Genomic DNA, 25,660 nt, shown 5'->3' on the forward strand with positions numbered 1-25,660 from the left:
TCAAGTTGTTTCAAGTATTTTGCTATTGAAAACTACACTGCAACGAAAATCCTATTGCATGGACCTTGGCATACAGGGTAAATTCCTTGCAGTGGACCTGTTGGCTCAAAGGGGACGTGGATTTTAAATTATGATACATAGTGTCAAACAGTTTTCTAAAAAGAGATTTTTTTACGGACCCACTCAAAGGTTTCTCAGGCTGAATGCTCACTTGATCTTTGAAACATAGGGAATTCCTTGTCTACCAGCCTGGATGGGAGACGTCTTCACGAGGCTGAACCCCAGCAGCGCAGCCGGCACTGCCAGGCTAAGTGACTTTTATGGATACTCCTGCTCGTATCTTTCACATCACTGTGTTTCCGTTTATGCTTTATTTATATCACCCAACACAAGCAGTCTTGTATCTTGTTTCTGTCACAGTTTTTATTCACTTTCTTGGCATTTCTCTCAGGGTTTTATTAGTCATTTCTTGTTCCAGCTCCTAAAATTTCTATCACCTGCATCCCGGGGATTTGGTTGTATTCAGGACATGATTAGAATAGTAAGGGACCGCGGGAGGAAACTCGAGGTCCCCAGAGTGCTGCTCCCTCCCCTTTTCGGTTTGGTGATTCAGGGGATGTCACAGAGTCCTGCCCTTCCCTGCGGACCAGCTCACTGCCAGCTGCTGGCGTGGGGAACATTATTTCCCTGAAACCGAACGTGGAGATTTCTGCTTGGGCTGCCCTGAGCAATGCGGAGCCAGGTGAGATGCTGGGATCTGGGGTTTTGTTAGACCTTTAATGAAATACCAGGCCCAGCTCCACAGGCTCACAAACTTTGTATCCAAACTGGAGTCTTGGCAGAAAACTCAGTTATTTGAAGGCAGCCCAGAAAGCAAGGGAGTAAGAAAACCCAGTTGAATGAAAAATCGCAAAGAGCAAAAATGTGTCCTGCAGAATGTCAAGTGAAACACAGGCTTCTGTCCCACACAAACAGCACGATCTTCTTGAAGGTTAGTGGACTGCAATTGTCAGACTGAAACAAACAACAAGGGTCAAGTTGATCACCATTGTTTTGGGTTTGAATATTTGCCTTAAAAAAATCCTGCTGGTGATAAGGTGCCGGTGAGGATAACTTCCCCAGGGAAACAGGGGAGTCCTGTTTTGAGGAACCACGATCATTAAAAAGATAAAATCCAGCCTCATGTGATACAGTGTTCTTCTTTGCCAGGCACCAAGCTAGATGTTGGAAATAAGAAATAGGCCCACGCCGTCTTTCCTTTTTTATCAAAATGCTTACTTATTTTAAGTTTATACAAATAATTCAATACATATATGATGGTAACTAGACAATCCACCAACCTTATCCTCTCATTATAAAACTGCATGCTGAATACAGTTCCCTGTGCTATACTGCAGGTCCTTGCTGTTTGTCTATTTTATATATAGTAATATGTATCTGTTAATCACAAACACCTAATTTATCCCTCCCCTGCCCTTTCCCCTTTGGTAACCATAGTTTGTTATATTCAATTTCTTGTTATACCATATAATGGAAAGGAATCTGAAAAGAAAAAAATATATATGTAGGTATATGTGTAACTGAATTTCTCTGCTGTACACCGGAAACTAACATTATAAATCAACTACAATTGAATAAAAAATAAAACTAAAAAAACCAAACTGGATGTTGAAGACATGAAATAAATATCAAACACAGCCCTAATTAGAACCTGGTTCCTTTTGGTACCACGTATGTGAGCTGTTAGTTTGGGTCTAAAACAGTGACTTCAACAAGGGGGACTAAACTGCCTCCCAGAGATTTGACGATGTCTTCGGAGGAGGAGAGAAGTTGCTACTGGAATCCAGTGGGTGGGGACCCAGGATGCTGTTCATCCTCCCACAGTGCTCAGGACCAGACGCCCCTCAATGTCTTGACACTGGGGATTTCTGTGTGTTTGTAGACTGAGAGATTATTTCCAATGAATTAAGAAAAACACACCAAAATAATCATTTGTTTGTTTTTTAAAAAAGAAAACGGTGTTTATTAGGATATTCTGGGGTGGGGGAGATAGCCAAAGAGACTACGTATGTACACTCTGTAATGCTTGAGCAATATGCTAACAGAAAACTCAAACGTCACAAAACCACTTCCAAAGTCCAAAGAGCAAAACGCGTACTTCTGCGCACGGACAGTCTTCCAGGGCTGACGGCGATCAAGCCCGTTGCAAAGCAGCTGTGTGAGGAAGCCATGTGGGGACGACCCCGTGAGGGTGTCCAGGCTCCTCAGGAAAGCAGATACACCAGGCGATGAAATAAACGTGTGACCTTTTACACGTGGAAAACTCAGGAAAAACACAAAACAAAATGGACCCGAAGGAAAGTCACTCATCCACATCCTTTCCTATCGAGGCTTCAGTGGGGCTCACTCTACCCCTCACCCTGGCTCTGAAGAGGCTTGGGGTCATACCCCCTCTCCCAGGAAAGAATTCTAAAACTAACCCCCCAAACCAGCATCCTTATCTCTTCCACTTGTATTGTTAACTTGCATGAAATAGAACGAACATAAACCGAGACGTACCCTCGGGTTAGGAGTAAAAAATGCAACGCCATCCAAAAGATACAACAAAACAATCCTACATCCTCTCTCTCCCATGGCTTCGCAGCGGGAGCTGGATTAAACAAGAGAAAATAATTTCAATATCAAGGGAAAATACGAGAGGATGAGAAAACTCTTTAAAGCAAACTCTGGTAAAAAGTGTTTCTCTACCTCCCTTGGGGGAGAGAAGGGAGAAAAAGAGAAAAGACAGATAATGAGGAGAACGGGAAGGCCCTGGATCTCAGGCTTCTGAAACCATTTCTTCAACCCTCTCAGGACAGTCAGCTCTTTCTGAATCCAGAAAAGCACGTCAGAAATGTCTGATTACTCTAAGACCACAGCCAAATAAGGCAGGGCGATCTGCGATCTGGTTCTACAGTTTCCATGCTCTTCCACCCGCCCCCCCCCCATTTCAGAACTGCCTTCGGCTAAAGCTAAAAAATAAAAAACCAAATTCCAGATGAAGCACGCTTTGCATGCCAGGAAGATAACGCTGGATCAGACAGCCCTGCAGCCCGTGTGGCACAGAAAGAGGGTCAGTGCCACTGTGCCAGGGAAGACCCAGAGCACCCTGACCTGGACCCGCGCAGACGCCCTGTGGGCCCTGTGACAGGTGACAGACTTTCACCGACTTCTAACAGCCCTGCGTTTCCTATGCCCGGGGCCGCCACTGGGGGTTCCAGTTCCTCTTCCTACTTTACTTCAGTTGTAAGCTCTGTGCTACGTTTGGCAGACAGCTCTGGGGTCTTCTGCTCCCACCAGCCCCATGGCTGGTAGCGAGCGGATGGCTGAGACGGTCCACGGGCATGAGTACCTGGCCTTGCTCACAGCCCTCCGATGCTCAGAGGGGTGACCCCACTGGGTTCTCTGGAGGCCTTTCAGGCTGAAGGTGGGTAGCTTCATAATGGGTGGGCTGGCTGGGTTATCTGCATGTGGCCTGGGACTTACCTCTCAGAGACTGAGTCTGAAAAACAGCATCACAGACTATTTATAAAGAGAATTTAGATTCTCCCAAGGATATCAAAGTGAAGGGTTCTGCCAATCTGGAAAAGATGGCTGCTCCTCTAAGCTGCCGTCAGCTGCTTCAGCTCCAAATGACACTTCACTCAGGTACAGTAGATGTTCTGTAAATGTGCTGCATTGTTAAGCACCTGAGTTTGCTCCTCAGGATGTTGGCAGAGGCTGTACCCCTGGGGTTCGGGGTCAGGTAGAGTGGTCCATCCTTCTTGCCAGCATCCTGCACTTGAGGCAGATTAGACTATCAGCAGACTCACTGGCTAATCTCCCAGGATCCTGTACTTTCTGGTGAGTATGGTGAGCCTCATGGGACTGGCTGGTCATGCTTTGTTCTTCTAGGGACAAATGCTAGTTTTTCGTCTTTCAGCAGAGAACACAGCAGACAGATCAAAAGCTGCTTTGAGTCTACCGTTCTCTTTGACCCTTTCTTCCAGGTCACCTTCAATAACCTCAGGAGGATACCTTCGGCGTCATATGTAACTAACAGCTCAGTGCTGCAAGGCGATGCAAATGGACCAGTTCTTGCTACTATATTACAGAATGAAACCCTTCAATGCCCTGAAGTTTTTCATTCATCCAGCACTGTTTAAGTTCCCACTAGGGGTCGTGCTTTCTGCTAGGGAAGCTTCCAGGGTGAGTGGAAGAGATGTTAAAAAAAGAAAGAAGAAGGGGAGAGTACAGTTCAATGGTAGAGGGCATGCCTAGCGTGCATGAGGTCCTGGGTTCAATCCCCAGTACCGCCTCTAAAAAAATAAATAGATCTCATTACCTGCCCCCCACATAAAAAGAAAAAAAAAGTAAAAAAAAAAAAAAAAAAAGAAGGGCCGATGGTCTCCGGCCAGTCTTGGGGTACTTCTGGGCAAAACAAAAACAGGGGATTGCTAAGAAAGCCCAGCCAGGGATGAAAAGAAGAAAAATCAGAGAAAACCTTCTATTGATGCTGGTACTGGGTTTGGCAGCTGCCCTTGAGCAAAAATAAACTCCCCATGGCAGTGGGACAGGAAGCTGATATTGGCACCTGCCAGAGGCAGACAGCCGAAGTCGCAGCTGCGCTGGTCAAATGAGCCTGGAGACCCTGGGGGGCTGGGGCCTCGGTGACTGTTAGCAGGCTGTGGTTCTCTGCAGGCAGTTTATTGAAACAACCCCTCTGGGCTGGATCTCAGAACAATCAGAAGTGCAGGTGGTACATCCCATTGAGCAACCCGTGCTGTCTCCGGAAGGGAGGAGGAGCCCGTCGGAGAGCCCTGGAACAACAAAGGGATGCCTGGCGAAGATGCAGCAACGAGACAATCCCAGGGCTAAGAAGAGGGAGCTCAGGGGAGGGCTGGATGGATGAACTTTCTACTCCGGGATTAGCATCATCTTCAGATCGCCTGGCTCCTCAGAGAGACTTCTCTGTCTTCAAAAAGCCAGGGTTACGTGTCAAACAGGCATCCGATAGAATGAGAATTAATTTGAGTAGGACTAAATTTAGAATGATTGGGATGAAGGATTGATGGGAAGAGACTCTGTGAAATTCTTGGGCAATAAGTAACGAGGGTGGGAACTGGGGTTATCAATAATCAGTATGACAGAGAATGGAATCAGCCAATATCTTAAGATAATTATCCTTGGGAAATGACGTGTCCCACTGAATACATCCCAGGATGGAGGCAGCGGCAAAGCCCACAGATTTCAGGCCTCTGCAGTGTGAATGGATTTCCGAAGAACAATCCTCTTGATCAAAGTCAAGAGGTATCAGATCTACACATGAGATGCTTTTCTTAGTGATGAGAGAAAAACATAGCTTCTAAGGGTATCTAACCCAATTCCCAACTGTTCTGTTGTTTTAGAATTTCTTAAAAAAAAAATTCCTTCCTCTGTCATCCAGCTACTAGCTCTGGCTTGCTTCCTGCAAAGGCACCGATACTTCAAGGAACTCTGGCTGTTCTGTCAGGACAAGATTCCTATTTGGATCAGACCACATGATCCACTCCCCTCTAGCGTGCAGCCTCCTGTGGCACCTTGACTTTGTTTCCTCTCTCCAAACCCCTCAAGCTCCGTGCAGATGGGCCCTTTGGCCAAGACTGTGCTCGGGCCATTGGTAATTCACTCTTGCCCCTTGTCATTGCTTTCTGGCCTTTCTTGAGACAGTGGGTCTCACTCGGTTTCATTTGTTCTAGCAAAGAGCAGGAGCAACACAGATCACAGGGGTATGAATCCAAGAGGGCAAGAACAGCAGTGAAAGAGAATGACAAAATGTGCATTTATTTAAGCCGTCATTTTCTGGCCCACAGTTTATTGACTTGAATAAGTGGTGCATGTCTGACTCCATGAATGAAAACTTATTTTCCCCAAGACAGCTCCTCCGAGGCCACAATTTGGTAAATAATAACAGAAAAGCATTTTTGCTGTATTCTAAGAAAAGAACTTGCTAATTATATCGACTCCCGCTGCTCTTACATCTCTCTTCTCCCCGCACTTAGCACTGATTCACAAATGCTTCTGCTCTCCCACTCACGCAGCTCAGCAGATGGAGTGTTTGGGAGTGTCTGATCTAGAGGGCAAAGAGCAGGCGGGAAATGGGGCTGGAGGCGGCCCATCCTCGGAGCATGTGCAAGATAGGAGCGTTCTTCGTACGGACCAGATCAAAGGCCACAGCAGCCCTGGAACAGCCCTGGCCTACATCTGATGATCTGATGAGCTTGAAGACACAGCTTCTAAAAACATTTCTTAATACAGGATAAAGAATTGTTTAAAAAAAATTTTTAATGGAAACCACACTCTTAGTACACTTTGCATACAGTTGGCTGTCCTTTGTGAAAAATAACCTACGTAACTAAAGACTTACGCTTTTTCTACTAGAGGCTTGAGAAAAACCCAAATGTGGAAAAATAAATATTCAGATGGCGTTCTGAATTCCCTCTCTTTATTGTGCCCTTCTTCCTTCATGTGCTCTGTTAAAAAGACACTCAGACACCTCTCGGTCAAAGATAGTCAACATCAAGGTGGGCTGAATGTGCTTCTAATCAGTTTGGCAATCTTGCCATTTTTTTTTTTCCCTCTGAAATGAGTCGGGCATGGCTATTCTTGATCTGGGAGCCATGGACTCCATGGACATAAGTTCCTGTTTTTGTTTTGGCAAAACCAACTATAACCAAACCTCAGCAGGCAGCCGTGGTGTTTTGGTGTCACTCTCAATGCAGGGTCTGAAGGACAGGAAGCAGTGAACCATTTTTGCTTTTAGCACTGCAAGAGGAAGGCAAATAGGCAAAAGATTGAAGTCACCTGCCTGCTTCAGTACTGGGACGAATGACGGTGTTTCTGGGCCACCACGTCAAAGTGAGATCACCCCCGAATGGCAGAAACATTTGCTTAGCATAATTTTATAAGGATTTCCCTAATGAGCTGTCACTGAACTTCCCTCCCCCGTTTATTTAATCAGTAATTTATTTTCCAACTGACGATCTGGTCTAAGATGCTTCTATCCCTGAAGAAAAATGAGATCGTTGTTGGTGAACGATGAGGCTTTTCAAAATTTGATTTATGTGTTGCACATCCATGCGGTCTTCACCGAAGGCTACCCTTGTTAGCTCGGATAATTCCCATTTCCTCTTTGGTCATCTGAAACTAATTAGAGCTGCTGTTTATTGCAGAAGTAATCAATAGCTTTCTACAGTAGATTACATAGAATCAGACCTATATGCAATTAGTCCAATGTAGATAACACAGAGATACCTTAATTAAAACCAAATATACTCTGTACGAGATATGCTCTCAGGGATGATTGGAATTCCAAGTATTTCGACACATTCAGTGTGTTTATTCAAAGTAAGAGTTTACGAAACCTTTTGCTCATCAAACCTGTTTGATGAATTTCCCTTGAAAACATTTTGAAGTGAAAAAACTCGGTACTTAGTATTATACATTTATGTTTATTAACATTTGGATATAAATGTACTTCAAACACCAATAGAGCTAAAAGACTATGCCTTCATCTTAAATTTAATAGATTTCCCACCCTAGCAATTGGATTAATTCTTACAAGGCAAACATCCATGGGCAAAGAGAATTGGGATGAGATGTGAACACTGGGTTTCCTCCTCCATCCCCTCTACTGATGTGGGAAGAAGCTAATGCTTTGAGCACTCTGTTAAGGTGGGAATCTCGTCGTCTCTGTTCAGTTTGAGAGAAACATGGCTACTACCAGGACTTGATCCTTGTAGACTTCGAATCTCACCATTTCAACCAGACCTCCATTTCAAAAGTGCCCTCCTGGGTCCATTCATTTAAGGAAGATGCGATGGAAGATGACGTGCAGTTAACAAGCTGGATGCCTTATATCCAAAGTCCTGCTCTATTCGGTGTATCTGTGCCAACCGACTCATCTCCACAGACCTAATGGTGACTCTCTTGATCCACAAACCTTCCTCCTTTTTTCGCAGAGTCAGTCACAGTCTATCATGGAGGACACAGAACACACTGCAAGCAGAGTCCCAGTGACCTTCAGACCAAACTGCTCTACACAGCAGCCAAGCCATCAAGGCTGGGAGTCAAGACAATCCTTAGGAAGAGAACTATGTACCCTGGCATGGATCTGCTTCAGAAGGGATGGCAGGACGCCCTGTTCTCCCATCCCAGTCACAGCCGCCTTTGTCAGGTAACGTGAAAACCAAGGTACTGGTTTGTGTCAACTGGCAAGGGTGCCATTAGACGGTGCAGAAATTTACAAGTGGCCACTGGCTTCCTCACGGGTATGCACACTTGCCTTTCAAGAAATGATAAAAGACAAGGCCTGGCTGCTCCGTTTCCTCCTGCCTGTCCACAGTAACGTGATGCAGAGCTTTCTGCTGAAGCATGAGGCTCCTCAGAGTCTGCTTTTGAAGAGCTGTATTCGTGAAGTTAATTTCAGAGTGAACACTTCTTACAAGAGGAAAACAAGCTCCATGTATTTTGTATTAAACCACCAGTAAAAAAATGAAGACAATATCATTACTTTCAAAATATAGAAAGCCAATAGTTGAAATCATTTAGTAGTAAAATTTTTTTTCTACATATAACCTCATACGTGTAAAGAATATTAGAGCGATGCTTCGGCTACATTTGACTCTTATTAGTTTAAGGGCTTCTCACTCAGTAAGGCTCAGGAGAATGTCTCAGTGATCAAGGTTCCGTGAAGTCTCGCGCCCACTCTCACTCTCTGTTTTGACTAGAAGACACACTACATTTGGATGTGACAGGTGTTTCTGGTTTTGGAGGAGAGTGCAGAACTGTTTACAGTACATAAACATTAGCGCGGAAAATGCTAGTACAGATAGAAAGGTGAACATTGGTACAAGCTTGTTTGCACAAAAGTCCATCAAGATTGGATGAGAATCTTCTCTTTGTGACCAAAAAAGGCTTGGCATCCATGTACCGACGGCTGCAGTCGTGTCATCAGAAATCAAAGTTACTACATGAGCTATGGAAGATTCTTTAGAAACTCCTTCTCTAGCTAGCAAAGTCCAGAGTTCAGTTGTTAAAACCCTCGTCCTCATCATCCTCTTGAAAAACATGGTCCCAGCTAGCTTTACAACCAAATTAACAAACTGCCCCTTTATAATACAGCATGCCCCAAAGCCTTTTGAGTCTGGAATGTTGCTCTGCATCGGGGATCCCATATAAGCCCTAAGGATCACAAGAAGCTTTCTTAAAAAAAAAAAAAAAAAAAAAGAGAGAGAGAGACAGAAAGAAAAAGAAAGAAACAAGTTCCAGTTGGATGAAACTGTTTTAGCAATGTCTCAACTGAGCTCCTAAAACTGGAATTTCAGATATACAAGAGGACAGGAAACAGATAACTTGGTGTTTGTCTTTTTTACATGTCCGTATTGTTTTTTTTTTAAATGCAGCTACAACGTTTCTGCCAAAGATAAAGATAATAGGGTGGACAGGGCAGTTACCACCAGGGCCAGCAGTGGGCTCAGACTGCAGCATGGAGGAGCAGCCATTGATTTTGTGGTTATGTGGCTGGAAGCACCAGCGAGACCATCCTTTTCGTAATCACGCTGTAAGAAAGAATGTTTTCATTAGCACCCCTTGCATGTGTCTGTTCCATCATGGCATAATTTTAACCACACTCTTTCTCCTACCCCCACCCCCAACTAGCTAGATCACTCACCAAAGCTGACCCAAGATTTTACCCTGAGACTTCAACCTGCTGGCTTGTAGTTTTTACAAGAAGGAATCATGAATCTGGGTGACACAACCTGGATACTTTAGATGAACTGTGTGGCCAATGCCTGCTTCTTGTTTCTCTATTAGGGAGAATTAAAACCCACTTGGGGGAAGAGATTTGAGCCCAGGTGTCCCCAGCATTCTTCACTCCCACACCCAAGGTCACCCAGCAGCTGTGCAAATGGAACCAGTCTCCTTCCGGGAACCACTGCCTGAGAAGGAACGCTCGCCGTGTCTCTGCATCATAAAGGGGGAGCAGGAAGAATCATCTCAGAAAACGCCTGGGCTTGTACGCTTTCATGGCATGTAGAGTTGGGTCACGAATCGCACTGGAGGCTGGCAGGGCAGGCAGTGGCCTTTCCTTCCAACGGCTGGCTCAACTCTAGACTTTACAGATGAAGGCCCTCGCCCTGCTCGTCAGTCACAGGGTCCCACCCAGAACCCAGGCTCCTGGACTCCCAGTCAGCACAGTGGTCCCTCTCCCAGATCAATTCCTTCATCCCCATCCCCAGCACCCACTCAATTCCTTAAGGCCACATCCTGCCACAGTGAGCTAGGGCTGTGACACAATCATCCACCCTCTCACTCGTAAATCGGGAAGGGTGGCTCGGCCAGCTTTGGCTACTTTCGGTTGCTGTGGAGGTCAGGGGAGCAGTAGATGGAGGACATCGCGTAAGCAGCAAGCGTTGTTCCGTACCTTCTCTGTGCCGGATGAATCTACTGACTGTGATCGCAGAGATTCTCGTGGCACTGGGACAATTGTATCTGTGCTGGTCCAGTTCTGAGATGAGGATCCCAGGACCCAAACTTGGTTCTCACTTTGTGCACTAAAGATCTGAAGACTACACCTTGCTCAAAGGTCACAGGGATATCGAGAGTGACTCAGATTTTTTCTGGACCTGAAATCTTGCTGTCTTTGAGCCCCTCACATCATATCCTGTCCCTGGGGCCCAAAGGCTATTTTGGGGCCCAAAGGCTCTGTTTGTATAAATGCACCGAGACTCAAAAAGAAACAACTTACATCAGAAAGACAGAGGTGTGTACTGCCCGACATATTGGATTTCAGCTTCTGTGCCTGGGAAGAGACAAACACACACACAAAATCACTCATACATAATATGGAAGAGTAATTACTGATGATCTATTAATCAACTGTCTAGGGCAGTGCCATTGACAGAAATATTTGAGCTACTACTATGTACATAAATTCAGATTTTTCTAGTAAATCACATAAATAAAGAGATAACAGGTGAAAAAAAATTTTAATAACCTATTTTCTTTAATGCCATATATTGCCATTCCAACATGGAATCAATATAAAAAGTGAGTAATGAGATAATCTACGTTCCTTTATTTTCATACGAAGTCCTCGAAATTGGGGTGTTTGATGGAGTACATCTCAATCTGGACCTGCCCCATTTCAAAGCCACTGCTCTGGCTGGTAGGGGCAGCCCAAGATCAGGTTATAAAGGACAAAGTTTTGGAGTCATTTACATTTTGAACTCATTCATAGTTCCGAACGTTAATGCTTCTTAGGTAGTGCCTTCTAGGTAAAAATGTTACCATTAAAAAAAAAAATCTTCATTTATTAGTAATACAGAGGCAGGGCATCCTGAACTTGTGTGTTTGTTTATTTGTTTATTAGTTGTTCCAATCCACCAGCACGCACCAGACTATTTTCCAATGCTGAGCACAGGGTGATAGGACAAAAAGCATGCGATGCCTGGGCTCACGGGGCTGCCCTCTAGTGGGTAAACCACCCAGGGATTGGGGGCTAAGGCACAGGGCAGGTCCCCTCCAGGAATCATGAAGGGCATGACAGCTCCCAGGTCCACCAATCTTCAAATTGCTTCCAGGGCGGTTACAAGTTCCTGAGCTATGAGGCCTCTAAGTCCCCTGTTTCCTCACAACTGGAGCACGTCTCCCCTGGGCTTCGACCTGAGAGTTGAGTTGGAGGAAAGATTCCATTGCTCAAATAATGACAACAAAGACTGCTAACCCAATACAGCTTTCTTGTTCTGTAAAGAAAAGCAAATGAGAGTACAGAGACTTCAAGTGACTTATCCGAGGTCGCACGGTGATTTACTTGGAGGGTCAGGATTTAGACAGGTCTCTAAAACTCCTTTCCCACTGTCCAGGGTTTCTCCAGGCAATCCTGGCAATCCTGGCATCCCTGGCTCTTCATGCTCTACCCGCCCCCAAAGTCCACACGAAGAATCCCCCCCCGTAACCTCCACCCCCTGAAAAGAGGAGCCCTTCAGCAGCAAAAGACAGAGAGCTCGTTTACCAACAAGACAACCCTGGCTAAACATCACACTTGAATCTGTAAGTATTTGGGCCGCCAGCTCTGTGGGAAGGCGCTGGCAGCCTGCCTGCTGCAGGAAGACTTCTGCAACTTGCTGAAGACATGCTAGGCTGAAATGACAGCATGTTCACCCAAGGAGTAATTTATTGACCATAATGCTACTTCGGAGGCATCATAATCTTTACCTGTATTTGCATATGCCAGCTGTGAATATGAAATAGAAACCTTTAAACAGGCATCAAGGAAAAGACACTGTGAAGCATCCCCAGGCTGTTCAAAGGTCACTAAATGTTATGTGTAAGAAGATCAGAGGGCAAATCAGAAGAGGCATTGAGCCTTACTCAGAAGCCTACTTATAATCTATATTAATAGCAACTCTGGCCCACTGCACTGTCACCTGCAGAGAAGAATATGTAGAACTTTACCCGTTTTATTTCTGTTCAAGATTGGAATTGTGCCCAGACACCAAAATGGCCCTAAAACATCACATTCTGTCTTTTCTAGGCCACGATCTACAAAAGACATAAACCCTCGCTAAGGGTCTTTGCATAACTAAGAAGTTCGCTGACATGTGCAGAGAAGGCAGCCTGGCTACTAGCATAGGACACATTATGCCTTCAAGTTGTTCCTGTGTTGTGGTCACAACTAAGCTGCACCTTCGTGTCCCAGACTACAGGGATCTGAGGGCCGAGTGGGCCTCCTGCCTCCTTTGTTCTATGTGACTAGCGCCAACCGGCAGGGTTTTACCATCCTGTGCACCATCGGAGGGGCTCACTAGCTACACGTCTCAGTCATTTTGGGAACCCGTTGAAGTACTAATAAAATGTCCATCTGTTCCATGGTTAGAAAGGGGCTTCCACCAATGCGCTAGAAAAGATCTCTACCTTAACTGACTTTCTTAAGTGGGCTCTGCCTCTGTGTAGGTAGAGTTCTGGTCCTCACTGGTCATGGAGAGTTCAACTCTGCACAGGATTATAGTCGTACAACAGGGAAGACGTGTCCGGGTCAGAATTCCCAGGCTCTCGCCTTTGCTCTGAGAATGGCTGGGATGACTGCTCAATCACACAGGAAATGCCACTGAGACCAGCGCCGAGTCTGTGACGGCTCGGGGCTCTTCTTCCCCCGAAGCAGGCATCTTGCTGGCCTCTCCCTAAAGCAAATGGTCAGCCTCTGGCCTTATGTCCCTGGAGCCCCACGGGCTCCCCTAAAGCTGGGGGCAGCAGCTCCAAGCACATCTGGCCTTGAGGACCATTCTGGATGAACTGCTGAGTGAGGGCGACCATGTGCCGCCGGGGCCTCTGCAAATGCTCTGAGAAAACGCCTTGTCTCCTGTCAAACAGCTGCCCAACCCACAGAAGCACTCGGCACTCCAGAGGCTTAGCAGTGCATGCACCCAGGCCCTGAGATTCTCTGCTCACGTGGTGTATTAACTTTCCACCGAGCCTCCCACTGAGAGGTCTGGGGGGCTGGGGAAGCCCCTGGACTGCAGAGACGGAGGGGAGCAGCCCCGAGTTCCACCTGAACCTCGCACGAACCACAGTAAGGTCTGTGAGTGTGATCAAAAGCAACGAGCAGATGTTAGCAGTTGTTGGAAGGGCAGGCAGCACGTGGGTAAAAGAATTGAAGGGCTGCACATAGATAGGAGATCTTTTAAAATCCCACACCAACCCCGGGGTGCATATTACGAGATGAGGGCCAGGAGGTCTGCTGTTTGGACTGAAAGGCACCAGCTGGTTGTCTGGTGCCTCTAAAGTTGGTAAGCTGCAGACAGAGGGGCAGAGCCTGGGAATCCAGGCCTGCGTGGGTCTAGCTGGTAGCATGTCTATAAGTCCTGTATGCAGTGTGAACACCTCCAGTGACCACTGAGGGTCAGAAATCTAGCTATGCCAATCCAGAGCCCACTTTTAGAAGCCTGAGAGACCTGCTGGTTCCACATTTTAAAGGCTTTTATCCTGAGCGTTTGTGAAAACACCGTCAAGCTATCACTGTCTTGCTAGTCAGGTATGATAAATGCAAGCATATAAAATTACAGGGCGTCCCCCACTTCATCTCCTGCAAAGAGCATTTACATATTTTAAGCATTGTCTCAGTTGATGAAAATTGGGATGGTCCCAGGAAAATTAAAAACAAACAAAGAAACAAACAACTTCTGGGATCTTGCAAGGTATAAGTTAGAAACTGGAAAAGCACCTTGTATCACTGAGCCCCAAACCAGTAAAACCAAGCGTGTAATAATGGAACAAGTCCTGTTGGCAAGCCCTCCAGCCCTGCTCATTCACAGAATAGGCAGGGGCCCAACACAGGGTGTGGCCAGCCCAGACCTACCTAGACACCAATCCTTACAGCTTGCAGCTTTAAATATGATATCCCATAAAAAAGGGAGGGATAAAGAAGAAGAGAAGAAAATGGATTTCACTTTTTCTAAAAGTCCACTTTCACCGTTGTTGCAACATGCCGGAAAATAAACTATTTAATCTCTTCTATGAAAGAGGATTTCATAACAGCTAATTCATAGTTATGTGGTTATAGGGGAAGCTACCCAACTCAGAGTCAAGAAACACCACCAGGAAAACCCAGTCCCACGAGGTTTTCATCCTGAGAAGGTGAAGAGGATACTGGAGAAGCCCGTCCCCAAACCAGTAGCTTTGTTACCATTCTGGAAAACCAGGGAACCTGCTCTTTAGACCCTTCAAAAGCCTTGTCCCCCAGCAGTATTATAAAACTGTCACTGGCAGTAATTCCCAGGTCCAGGCTCGTCACGTAGTAGAATTTCCACGGCACTGTAATTGCGAGGCCAGACCTCGCCAGTCCCTGGCACTAGAGGGTTAATAAATGCATTAGATGCTGTTAACCTCTGTTACCTGGAGTCGGACTGATGACTCTCCTGCTTCCTAGCCCTGTGATTGGCATTTGGAAAGCCTGCCTGGTGCCCGAGGCTCTCCTGTACAGGACGCCCAGGCACACACAGTCATAGCTCTCGGTCAACCCCACTCATCCGGCACCGCATGCACACATGAGCTCTGCCCACAGTGGGCTCTCCCCGAGCCTCAGGTCAGGTCAGGCTTTGGAGCTGCATGCTTGTTGTTTATGGGACTGATGACTTAATAGTGCTCCCACCCGGAGCCTGGCCTTTGCCGCCCCAGGACTCCATTTCTGTAGAGAAGCCAGTGTTTCATCTCGGGTTTCTAGGCAGCTGTCAGCCAGCAGGGCATGGAACATTTCTCTACTCTCCTCCATGTAAAAGAAAAGCCAGTTTCTGCTCTACCTCCAGAAAATAAAACCAGAGGAAGTTGCTCTATCCAATAGCAACAGATTGTCCAGGCTGCAGCCAAATGGTCATAATTAATGATACTTCTGGTTCTTTTCTCCCTTGCTTTACTGATGAGAGAGATTTGCTATATTAAGAACCTGTTTGCTTAATGACAGAATACAAGCAATAAACAGAGAAATACACAGACTGTAAAATGCAATCAACTTTGCTCTCCAGCACTCAGTAAGTACCAAGCTGCATCCATCACACTTGTCAATACCAGTTTATTAGCATACGAGTCTCTTCTGTAGCACAAATTGGACCTTTGCTAGGGAACACCGTCGCATGAGTTGTTTCTGAAATAGTCCAGAACTCAAAGCCATTTCTCAATTTAAATCTCCACATCTTACCTTTTCTTGTAAGAAAACATAAGATGGGTGTGTACCTAATTTGAAGGCTAACTGAGCAAAGTAATCATTTATTACGTTTTCATTTTTCACATTGCATTGTCATAAAATAGATTCACCTGACTACAGACTTTTCTGGGTAGAATTTACTATATAACAGTTCTATTGTACACTTGATACATATTTGCCCAAATTAATTTCTACACACACAAATAAAAAGACAGAAAAAAAGAAGGTGCCTGCTTATTAGTGAATCCAAGCTAAGTAATGGTGGTGTGTCCAGTGCGCTGTAGTCTTACACTCTTCAGCTTTTTGGATTTTTCCTGGTGGATCTAGGAGAGCCAGGGGAGGTTTTATTTCTGGTCTGGTCACAAGCATTTAGTCAGTCTTTCTAAAATCCCTGTCACTGTCTATTTTGAAATTCACCTTCCTGGTGTTTTTTGCTTTTCCTACGAACTTGTTAACAACCTCTTGCAACCACCGGTCTGAATAATGTGTAGTCAAGTCGGCAGCAGAAAACAAGTGGCCACATAAATAAGGTCTCTGCTCTGAGCCGCTGGGCCTGGCCGTTCGTCTTTCAGAGCCGTGCTCAGCAGGACGCGCACTTCTTCCACGCCGATTTCTGCCAGCCCCACGGGTCCAGGCACAGGCTGGGGAGGGGCCGAGGGGCTATGAGGAGAGCAAGAGTGAGACTGGGGGAGTTGGAGATAATTCACAGGCAGGTTTTCTGCCACGTCTCTTCTACTTGCTTCCTCCAAGACAGTGTGTCTGCATGTTGCCTGAATGTCAGCCAAAAGGTTTTCATTACATTAAGCTCTATGAAGGCCTCATAAAGACATTTCACTCAGCACAGGTTTAGGAAGGCCCACCGGGTGCCAAGTTTAGTTAGTCTGGCAGCCTTCTGGCAGGCTGAGCCTGGTCACGAGAAGGGGATGGGGAAAGGTTTGGAGGCCTGAAATCATGCCTCTTTACCCAAGGAAGAGTAGGCTCAGATCCTAGTTGGCTGTTTTGACGAGGCCTCTAACAGCTGGAGTTCAGTGAACTGAAATGAGGTCAGATTGTGTGTGTGTGTGCATGTGTGTGTGTGTGTGCGTGCGTGCGGTGCTGGTGGTGGTGAGATTGGATGATTTCACTTAACGTAACGTCTTCCAGATTCATTCATGTTGTTGCATATTACATGGGTTCTTTCTTTTTTAAGGCTGAATAATATTCCATTGGATGCACTGTATCAAACATTTTAATTTAAAATTTGAGTATCACTCTCTGACTGATTTTCAGATACATGACCAAGGTCACTTTCTTTACAAAAGTTTTTTAAAGAAACAGTTTGCTGATTGGAATTCCCTGACTTACATGTTCTGCATGACCTATGCCTACGATTCACAATCTACAATTTCCAGTTTTCATTTCTTTAAAACAGGAGTGACAATTGCTTGATACCCGCTGGCGAATCTCAGTGCAGAATCTTTCTACATTTTTACAATTTTTCTCAGTCTTTTACAGTTATCTTGCCCACACCTAATCCAAAGTTCTTTTTTTATAAGGAATTTCCCTTTTCTAATGTATATTTAACTTAGTTTTCACTGAAACAAATGGGCTTTCTTTTATGTTCCTATTTCAGTCGTTCATGTAATATTTAATTCAATTATGTAAGCAAAATACCAAATACAGCAGCACCCAAAGATTGAAGACAAACGCACCTGAATCTTTTAAGCCTGTGTCTCCACTGGAGAGAGCAAGGGGCCAGGCGAGCAGGAGAGAGCCTGCTGGTTTGGGGCATTCAGCCTGCCTTGGGCATCTGATGTTTACAGGGGAATGGCGGAGAGGCTGACTTCTTGGTGAGTTGGCTAAATGACAGTCAAGAGACCGCCTACTATGATTTAGAACTTGCTCCTGGTCCCGGCTTGATTGATATGGTATGATAAAAAGAACACAAGTCCTGGCTTTTCAACTGTGATTATAATGACCCCCACCCTACTCCCCACCTCACAGAGTTGTGAGAAGCAAACGTCATACTCGGGGAGGAAGCCCTTTTAAAATCCGAGTTGCTGTTGATGAGCTCTTAGCCTCTCTGTGGTCACGATGCTGGGTGTTCTTGGATTCAAGCAAGGGTGGGAAAGATGCAAAAACTTAAGCAAGCTTGGCTTGTGAACGTGATATTGAATAGAACTGGCTGGTGATCTTCTGTGTTTCCTTGGATTTAAAAATGAATACAATGAAAGAGATACGGCCTGTAAGCTACATCAACAGTTCTCCACTAGCTCAGCAGTCCCCCGGGCTTGCCTGTCCGTCTCCCACACACCGTAAAAGGATGTCCGCAGCTCTGCTCCTGTAACTCAACACTAATGGCAGGCTGGCAGGGAGCTCTGTGTGCAAACACTGTCTACGGCAGGGGGCTCAACCCGGCACTCAGGCTGGCCTTTCTTCTTTCCCTAACTTCACAAGATCATCTTACACTATTTTGCTTTTCCCCAAGTTGGGGCAAATACTGGTTGCCAGCTCCATCGGAGAACTGTGTGTTTTTGTTCATGGTTAACTTGCCTGGTGAGAAAAATATTCAGACATGAAGCAATTACGAGCTGCATTTGAGAAAATTATGCCCAATTACCAATAAGATTATGGCAAACAATGTGTGAAAGATGTTTTGGTTTGGGGTTGGGGAAGTGTTTGGTAGAGCAAACACTCAGTGATCCTGCTGTAAAGGTAGCCAGGGGGACGGCCCCAAGAGGGAACATTTGTTTTCGCAAAATGTGCATTTGGAAATGCAAGTGTGCAGAGAGCAGCGGTCTCCGACGAGAAGTGCATGAGGCCGATCTCATCAGACACGCGTCCTCATCACCATCAGATAATATTTATTAAGCCTCTCATTCTCCTGTGCATTTATGTGCAGCTGAGTGCAGCCCAGTAATGGCTCGGTGACTTATGGTGGTAACTAAGGTTTGATGTAAAACGCCAGGTCTGGAGACAGCACAGACCCGGGCCTTTTGTTCATTCCCTGCTTGAGAAGATGGAGCACTCATGGTGCTGCAAAAAACGAGGGGGAAGCGAAAAATTTGAAAACTTCTAAAAACACCGTGCTTTTAGTAGACAGAGGAAAATATTCTGGGAAATAGAGGAAAACCAAGGTAGACCAACAGTGACAGTGACTGGGATGTGACTGTTACTAACAGCCTCCATTGATAACAACTCCGTCCACGTTTTACTCAATACTCCCATGGACTCAAATGATTTTCTGAGGGGGGCACTCCTCTCGTGTGCAGATCAGGAGACAGGTTCAGAGAGGCTGAGACTTGCCCAAGTCTCCACAGCTCAGAGTGGCTGTGCTGAGATTTGAATCCCTTTGACTTCGGTCTCTTCTAAAGCCCATGCATACCGCCTCCGCGCCAGACACGGGACACGTTATCTTCCATGGTCCTCAGATCAACCCTTACAAGTAGCTCCCGTTACTCTGCTGGCACCTGAGGGAGGTTCTGCGCGGGGCAGTAGTAAGCCCGGGGTCACACAGCCCACGCGGACAGGGCCCACAGGGACAGAGCCCCCCGAGGCAGCCTGCAGTCAACCCAGGGGCTGCTGAGGGGTCAGAGGTCAAGCCGGGCCAGGCAGTCTTTGCCTCCCTCCCACCCTGAGAGGCGGGCACCCCTCATGTCACACCTGAAGTCCCCGCAGTCAAGGGGCAGGCACTCTGGGGAAAACACCTGTGTATCTTCTCACTACCCAATGTCCTCGGCTTCCTCTCTAGATGGTCTGGTCCATGATGTGACTCCTCTGGGACTCAAATATGAGGGGCAGAGGGGAGGGGAGCCCTTGCTGGAACCTCACCCCCAAGAGAACCAGAGCCATTTTCCGCCCACAAGTGAGTTTAAGTGCGAGGCCGAGACTATTATTCAGGGAGGCGTGGCTGGTTAGAGTCCTAAGGATAGAGGTCAGGAGGGGATACGAGAAATTGGATTTATTTATAGTATGTGATCTAAGTGTGCTCAGAGGTATTCTCATAGGTTACCCAGAACAACAGAGCATATTTATAGCCAAGATGGTGCAGACGTCCTGTTCCTTTTTATTAAGCATGTTTATTACCCAGCAATTGGGTTAAGCAATTGTCCAACTGCTGAATTACTATCCCTCTGGTGGGCCAGCTCACTGCCCTCTGGACCACAGGAGCAGGTGGCCTAATGGCTTTTCCTGGGATGCACTGAGGGGGCCTAGTCTTCCCATTCCCGTCGTTAAGTGATTATTCTCAGTTTGGGAGAAAAGTGGCAAAAAAAAAAAAAAATGTTTAGGAGGAGACGTCATAAATGGGTGATCATAAAGAACTGCTTCCACTTCAGCCACTTCCGCAGGGCACACATCCAGTGTGAGGCCCAGGTTCATGCCCCACGTGAATCTGGGGGTAAAAGCCAACAAATGGCCCCTCCGTACAGGCTCCTTCTGTCCCGTGGTCAGCATAGAACAAGCAGGGGAGAAAGGAATGATAGAACAGCCACTGTGCTGGAGGCCCAGTTATTATGTTGGAAGAATTTTAATTTGTCTAATTATCACAGCCCTCCTAGGTGGTAGTGCTCATTACTCCCAAATTACAGATGATGAATCCAAGGATTAAGGAGATTAAACTGCTCTCCATTGTAGTCCAAAGGAGGGCTTGATTTTTTTGTAGCGAGAAATCTGGCCCTTCAATATTTTCTACTCTTAAGCACCACAGTCCCTTTTTCTTAAAAAAGCAACTTTGAGAAATAACCACGCCACTGCTGGCCCATTGTCTGCACGATCCCTTGTCAAGCACCGGCACAGTCAATGTTTGAGTTACATTATCTGAAGGTGAGCTTGGTTTTGGAGTAAAATAAATGATGGTGTTGCCTCGATTCTCCATAGGATCTCAGAGTCACTAAGTGTTCCCCACCATTGCGTTATAAGGCAGGGGGTGCCATCCTCTGGGGCAGGGACCACATGAGGACAACAGCTGAAGCCTGGAGCCAATGCTTGTCCCTGGGCAGCAGGAATGCCTTCCCGCTGTGGCTCTGCTGCTGAGATGACCATGACCTGGCAAAAGACACCCAAACGCCGCTGGGATGGAAAGTCAGTAGCATTTGGAAAGCTGTACCCAAGCAACACCAGATTTCCACTAGAAATTCTCTGGAGCTGACAAAGAAGGGTGAGGCAACTAGAGCGCTGATGGGAGACAGGAAAGCAGGGAAGCTCGTATCATTTCAGGGTCATGCAAGAGAGGGGTTGCACCACCTGCAGGTGATTTCTCCCCTGCATCCTTCTCAGGCAGGCAGTTCTGAGTCAGCCTTCCCTCCCATGCCATCCATGTAACACACACAGCTGTTGAAAACAAAGAGAAGAAACGGGTTGTGAGCCCCAAGTCCCTGGACTGCACCTCCAAGGGGATGGAGTCCAGCGACATGGGAATTCCACTGACTGCCATTCCTCTGTATCAGAAACAGGGCTCTGAGCCACAGCTGGTCCACCTGAGCAGCACACTGCGCCCAAGCATCCTAGGACAGCATTCCCGGGGTATGCGCGACGTGCTCCATGGTAAGTAACCGTGTTTGTGTACCTGGCCCAGGGCCTCCTCTTTCACTACCTGTAGCTGTCTGACAACGTACCCAGGAAAATCCCAGAAATACAACACGAGCTTTAATTCCAAGGACAACGTGACATAAAGCCTCCCCGATGCAATATGCTAACGCTGTTATTATGCATAATGATAGTATACAATTATAGGATAATGTAGGGCTCCCCATTTACCACTTAATTCACAGAATGGCGAAGTGAGGGTTATCTGGAGGCATGGATAACAGACTTTATTAGAGTTAAGAGCTGGGGTTGAAGCAGTGAGATCAAAGGGCCATTTGGAAAAAAAAAAACAAAACCTTCTCAAGAGAAAACCAATTCACTCCCTGTTCCTGAGGAAGCTCTTCTGGCCTAGCTGGTGTTCACCTGGTGGTGGCAATAGGTGCTTCTAACCAGAGAAGATTAGGGATAAAAGAGGAAAAAAAGAAGAGAAATTATAACTCGGAGATACTCTGTGTGCTTAATTTGCAAGGCTTTGTGGTTGAGAAAAAGAGATGCCACGATCTGCCTTTGCTGAAAAGGTGACATCTGGGTTCATTAAAGGTGTACAATAGATTTTGATAAAGGCTATTTTTCTAAGTCATTAAATCGGCTTTCAGGAACTTTACATGCTCCTTCATTTGAACAATTATTAAATGATAAAATGGAATTGCACACTTGCTAAAACCGTAATCTGAAATTTTACGGCCAGCTATAAAATGCTATATTATTAAACTAGACTGAAGATGCTCAAGCCCATTACAACTTTTTAAATGAATTATAAAACCCTTTACTGCTGATAAAATAATCTTAAATTACAGCATTGTGTATTCTAACAATATGTTGAACCAAAGTTTGCTACAATGCAAATATGCCAGTCACAAAGAAATCATTATTTGAATTACGTTTGCAGAAGCCAGAAATCTGATAGCATCTGATTCAGCAAGGCAGACAACACCTGATGTTTGCAGGCTGGGCGGGACAGCTGTCCCCTGAGAGCAGTGCCTTTCCCCACATTCCTTAGACCACAGAACCAGCCAACAGTCAGAGCTTCTCATGTTCCAAGGCAGTACAAGCAACACTCAGCAGGGCCCTGGGGATGGAGCAAATGCTGATGGTAACAGCAACCTTTTCCCTTTAAGGTCACCCCATCGGTGAGATTTTTTTTAACGTCAAATGTATTGTTGCTGAGTACCTGCCACTGACCTGCACGCTCTGGGCTGAATTGTGTCCCTCAAAAATTCAGATGTTGAAGTCCTAAACCTTTAGCACTTCAGGATGTCCCTAGGGGTCACATACGTGACTATGGAGGGGGACAAGGTCTTTAAAGAGGTGCTTAAGTTAACACGAGGTCATTAAGGCAGGCCCTCATCCAGTCTGCCTGGTGTCCTTATACGAAGAGGAAGTTTGGACACACAGAGAGACACCAGGGTGTGCACACACAGGGGAAAGGCCACGTGAGGACACAGTGAGAAGGTGGCCATCCGCAAGCCAAGAAGAGAGGCCTCAGGAGAAGCCAAACCTGCTGACACCTTGACCTTGGACTTCCAGCCTCCAAAACTGAAGTACACTTCTCTTGTTTAAGCCATCCCGTCTGTGGTGCGCTGTGATGGCAGCCCCAGCAAACTAGCACAGCCTATGACACTGCACTCTGTGACACAGGGCGACACGCACACGTACCTACTAGGAGGCGTGGCCTCCAAGACGAAATCCCTATTTATTGGGCACCAGTAGGGTTTGAATACCCAGCTGAAAATGCATTCTGGCACACTGGACCATATGGCAGCCTTAACAGAGCAACACCCAATCGTGAGCCCCAAATTCAAGCACTCTCCTGGATGGAGGGCTTTGAAAACACTCTATAAGCACTTATTTCAAAAAGTGTTTTTACAACAGTCTATTTCCTCCCAGGGCTAACGTGGGTGGATTCTGGGATGCAGCTTCCCTCTGAGCTCATCTGCTGGCACCTAAAGCCGGGAAGATTAAGTCCTAGGAGGCCACTGGCAACCTCTCCATGCTGCAAGTAGCCGGGCCCACCACACAGGGCCCCGGGCCACTTGGCAGTCTGGTCCGGAGCTCTGCCGGGAGGCCGCCAGGGGAGCCCAGAACCAGCGTGGGTGGGGGGCCCTGCAGCTTCCCACTGCTGCTAGGGGAAGACCCCCACAGCTCATTTCTCCTGGAGTGGGGACATAAACTCTCTCTAAGCAGGAGAGCATTATGCAAGGGAAATGCTAGATGTAGCCAAGATCTGGAATTTTTTTCTATGAGACAAAAACAACAGTGGGTGCTCAGAAACATTGTGTAACACAGTGATGATGGAAACCTCACAAAAACCGTAAACCAAGTAGCACAAATAACATGCGGCACCGAGACCGTTTTCTTAAACAAAAGGCCGAGGAAATGGCAACCAGAAGTCAGTCGTTGACATCCTGCACATGTGCTGAGGGCTTGGTGTTGACCCGCCTGGCACTGGCCTCACGGTCCAGTTGATCCCAGCCCCTCCTAAAACTCCCCCATCCTCAAAGTCCATGTGTGAGAAACCCAACCGTGGTTAGGTAGAAGCACTTCCGTCCACTCTGATTGTCTGGCAAGAGCCTCCTCCGACACGTCACCTGCAGGGCACTCATTCCAGGCACTGGGCAGGTGAGCCCATCACTCAGAGAAGGGTGAGGCCGTGAGGCCCTGCGGTCTCCTGCAGGTCCCCTGGTGATGGGAACCAGGTCGAGAGCCACAGTCAACATCACCAATGATTCTCTCCCCAGGCCTCATTCTGAGAGGGGTGTTTCCTTGGGAAAACTTGTTCAAACGTCCCAGACTAAGCATTCGGTGGTCACCAGAGCCCCTTTTCGTTGCTCTTGCTGGCACGACTTGAGCAAGATTTGGTCCAATGCAGCAGTCTGCTCCTCCATCTCCTAAGCTCCTTACCACGTAAGCAGAAGGAGACCTGAAAAGACTCTCTGAAGCGCCCCCATTCCCACGTTAGGAGAAAGGAAAGGGGGTTTTGAGGCACCCCCGTTTCCTGGGCAGTGGTGCTCAACCAGGGGCGGTTCTGTCCCGTGGGTACATGTGGCTATGTGTGGGGACATCTTTGGTTGTTATAACTGGGGGCAGGGGCCAGTGGCATCTAGAGGACAGGGGCCAGGGTGCTGCTCAACATCCCACGAGGCACGGGGCAGCCCCCAAAGCAGACTCACCGGGCCAAAAGGCCAACAGGGCCGAGATGGAGCAAGCCTGACCTGGGGAACGGTTCAGTTCATGGCACAGCAAGAGGTCACTAAACAACTTTTATTGAAGTTTCCAAAATTGTGCACAGTGTGCAGCCCAGCTTCAGCAAAGAATGCCAGGGAAGCAAGTGACTTCCCCTGGAGAAGCATCCACTGAACTCTTTTTAAAAACCATCCCTCTGACAAGACCTCATCTTTCCTCACCTGCTCTACAGGTGCAGAGCCCCAGAGGCCGCCCACAGAGCAATGCACAGCTCAGCCTGGCCCCTTGCTGCACTTCTCTGTCACTGAAGATGGGACAAAGGGGCCAGGGATACCCAAGTGCCAAAAGCCCCTTGAAGCTCACAGCTAGACGAAAACTTCCTTTGCGTCACCTCTGAGCTGGGCACTGCCCTGAGAATGCCTGATGTGCAGGACCACATTTGATCCTCATCACACCCAATGAGGCCTTCCTACTGTCATCCTCATTTCACAGATGAGAAGACTGAGGCAGAGAGGATCAGTAACTTGCCCCAGGTTTCATGGCACTGGTAAGTGGGGAAGTAAGGCCATGCTCAAAATTTCAACTCCAGCTTCCTTATGAAAAGTTTCACAGTTATGTCCCTAGAATTAAAATTAAAGTTCTGCTAACTTTTGTTCCTGGTTCCTGGGAGATAACTTCTAAAGCCCTGGAAGTTCATGAATGACAGGAGTGCCTTGGTCATGATTTTGGCTAAGATTATGGTTATGGTTATCGTTAGACCAATCATGGGTCAAGGGGTTGGGGCTTTGAGCCACGTGAGGTCAACCTTCTGACCTCCAGGGAGCAGAGACAAAGGGAAGATTGCATTCAGTCGCATGCCCAGTGGTTGAATCAACCATGCCTCTGTAATGAAACCTCAGTAGCAACTCGGGTCACGGAGGTTTGTGGAGCCTCCTGGTGGATGAACACTGATGTGCTGGGAAGGTGGCACCCCTGATTCCACAGGAATTCCACAAGTAGAGGGCAAGGAAGCTCTCCATTGGAGACCCTCCCAGACCTCAGCCTAAGTATTACCTCCTTTGGCTCATCCTGATTCATATCCTTTACAATAAACCTGTAAATACAGTGCTTTTCTGAGATCTGAGCCATTCTAGTGAATTGAAACTGAGGGGGTCA

The 25,660-nt window shown here is 46.8% G+C and overlaps 1 protein-coding gene across 3 annotated transcripts in view; it reads right to left on the reverse strand.

The window, feature by feature from the left end:
* Positions 1 to 4,421: 4,421 nt before the first annotated feature.
* The window catches only part of GFRA1 (GDNF family receptor alpha 1), a 197,492-nt gene continuing 176,253 nt past the window's right edge, over positions 4,422 to 25,660 (reverse strand). For all 3 annotated transcript variants that reach the window (XM_031461830.2, XM_031461834.2, XM_031461829.2), the window contains 2 exons: positions 10,808 to 10,861; positions 4,422 to 9,617 (listed from right to left, as the gene is read on the reverse strand). In XM_031461830.2, the coding sequence (XP_031317690.1) occupies positions 9,462 to 9,617; positions 10,808 to 10,861 (210 nt within the window). In that variant the 3' untranslated portion in view covers positions 4,422 to 9,461. The remainder of the gene's footprint in view (positions 9,618 to 10,807; positions 10,862 to 25,660) is intronic.

The sequence above is a fragment of the Camelus dromedarius genome, chromosome 8 (genome assembly GCF_036321535.1).
Source record: "Camelus dromedarius isolate mCamDro1 chromosome 8, mCamDro1.pat, whole genome shotgun sequence".
Taxonomy (NCBI): Eukaryota; Metazoa; Chordata; class Mammalia; order Artiodactyla; family Camelidae; genus Camelus; species Camelus dromedarius.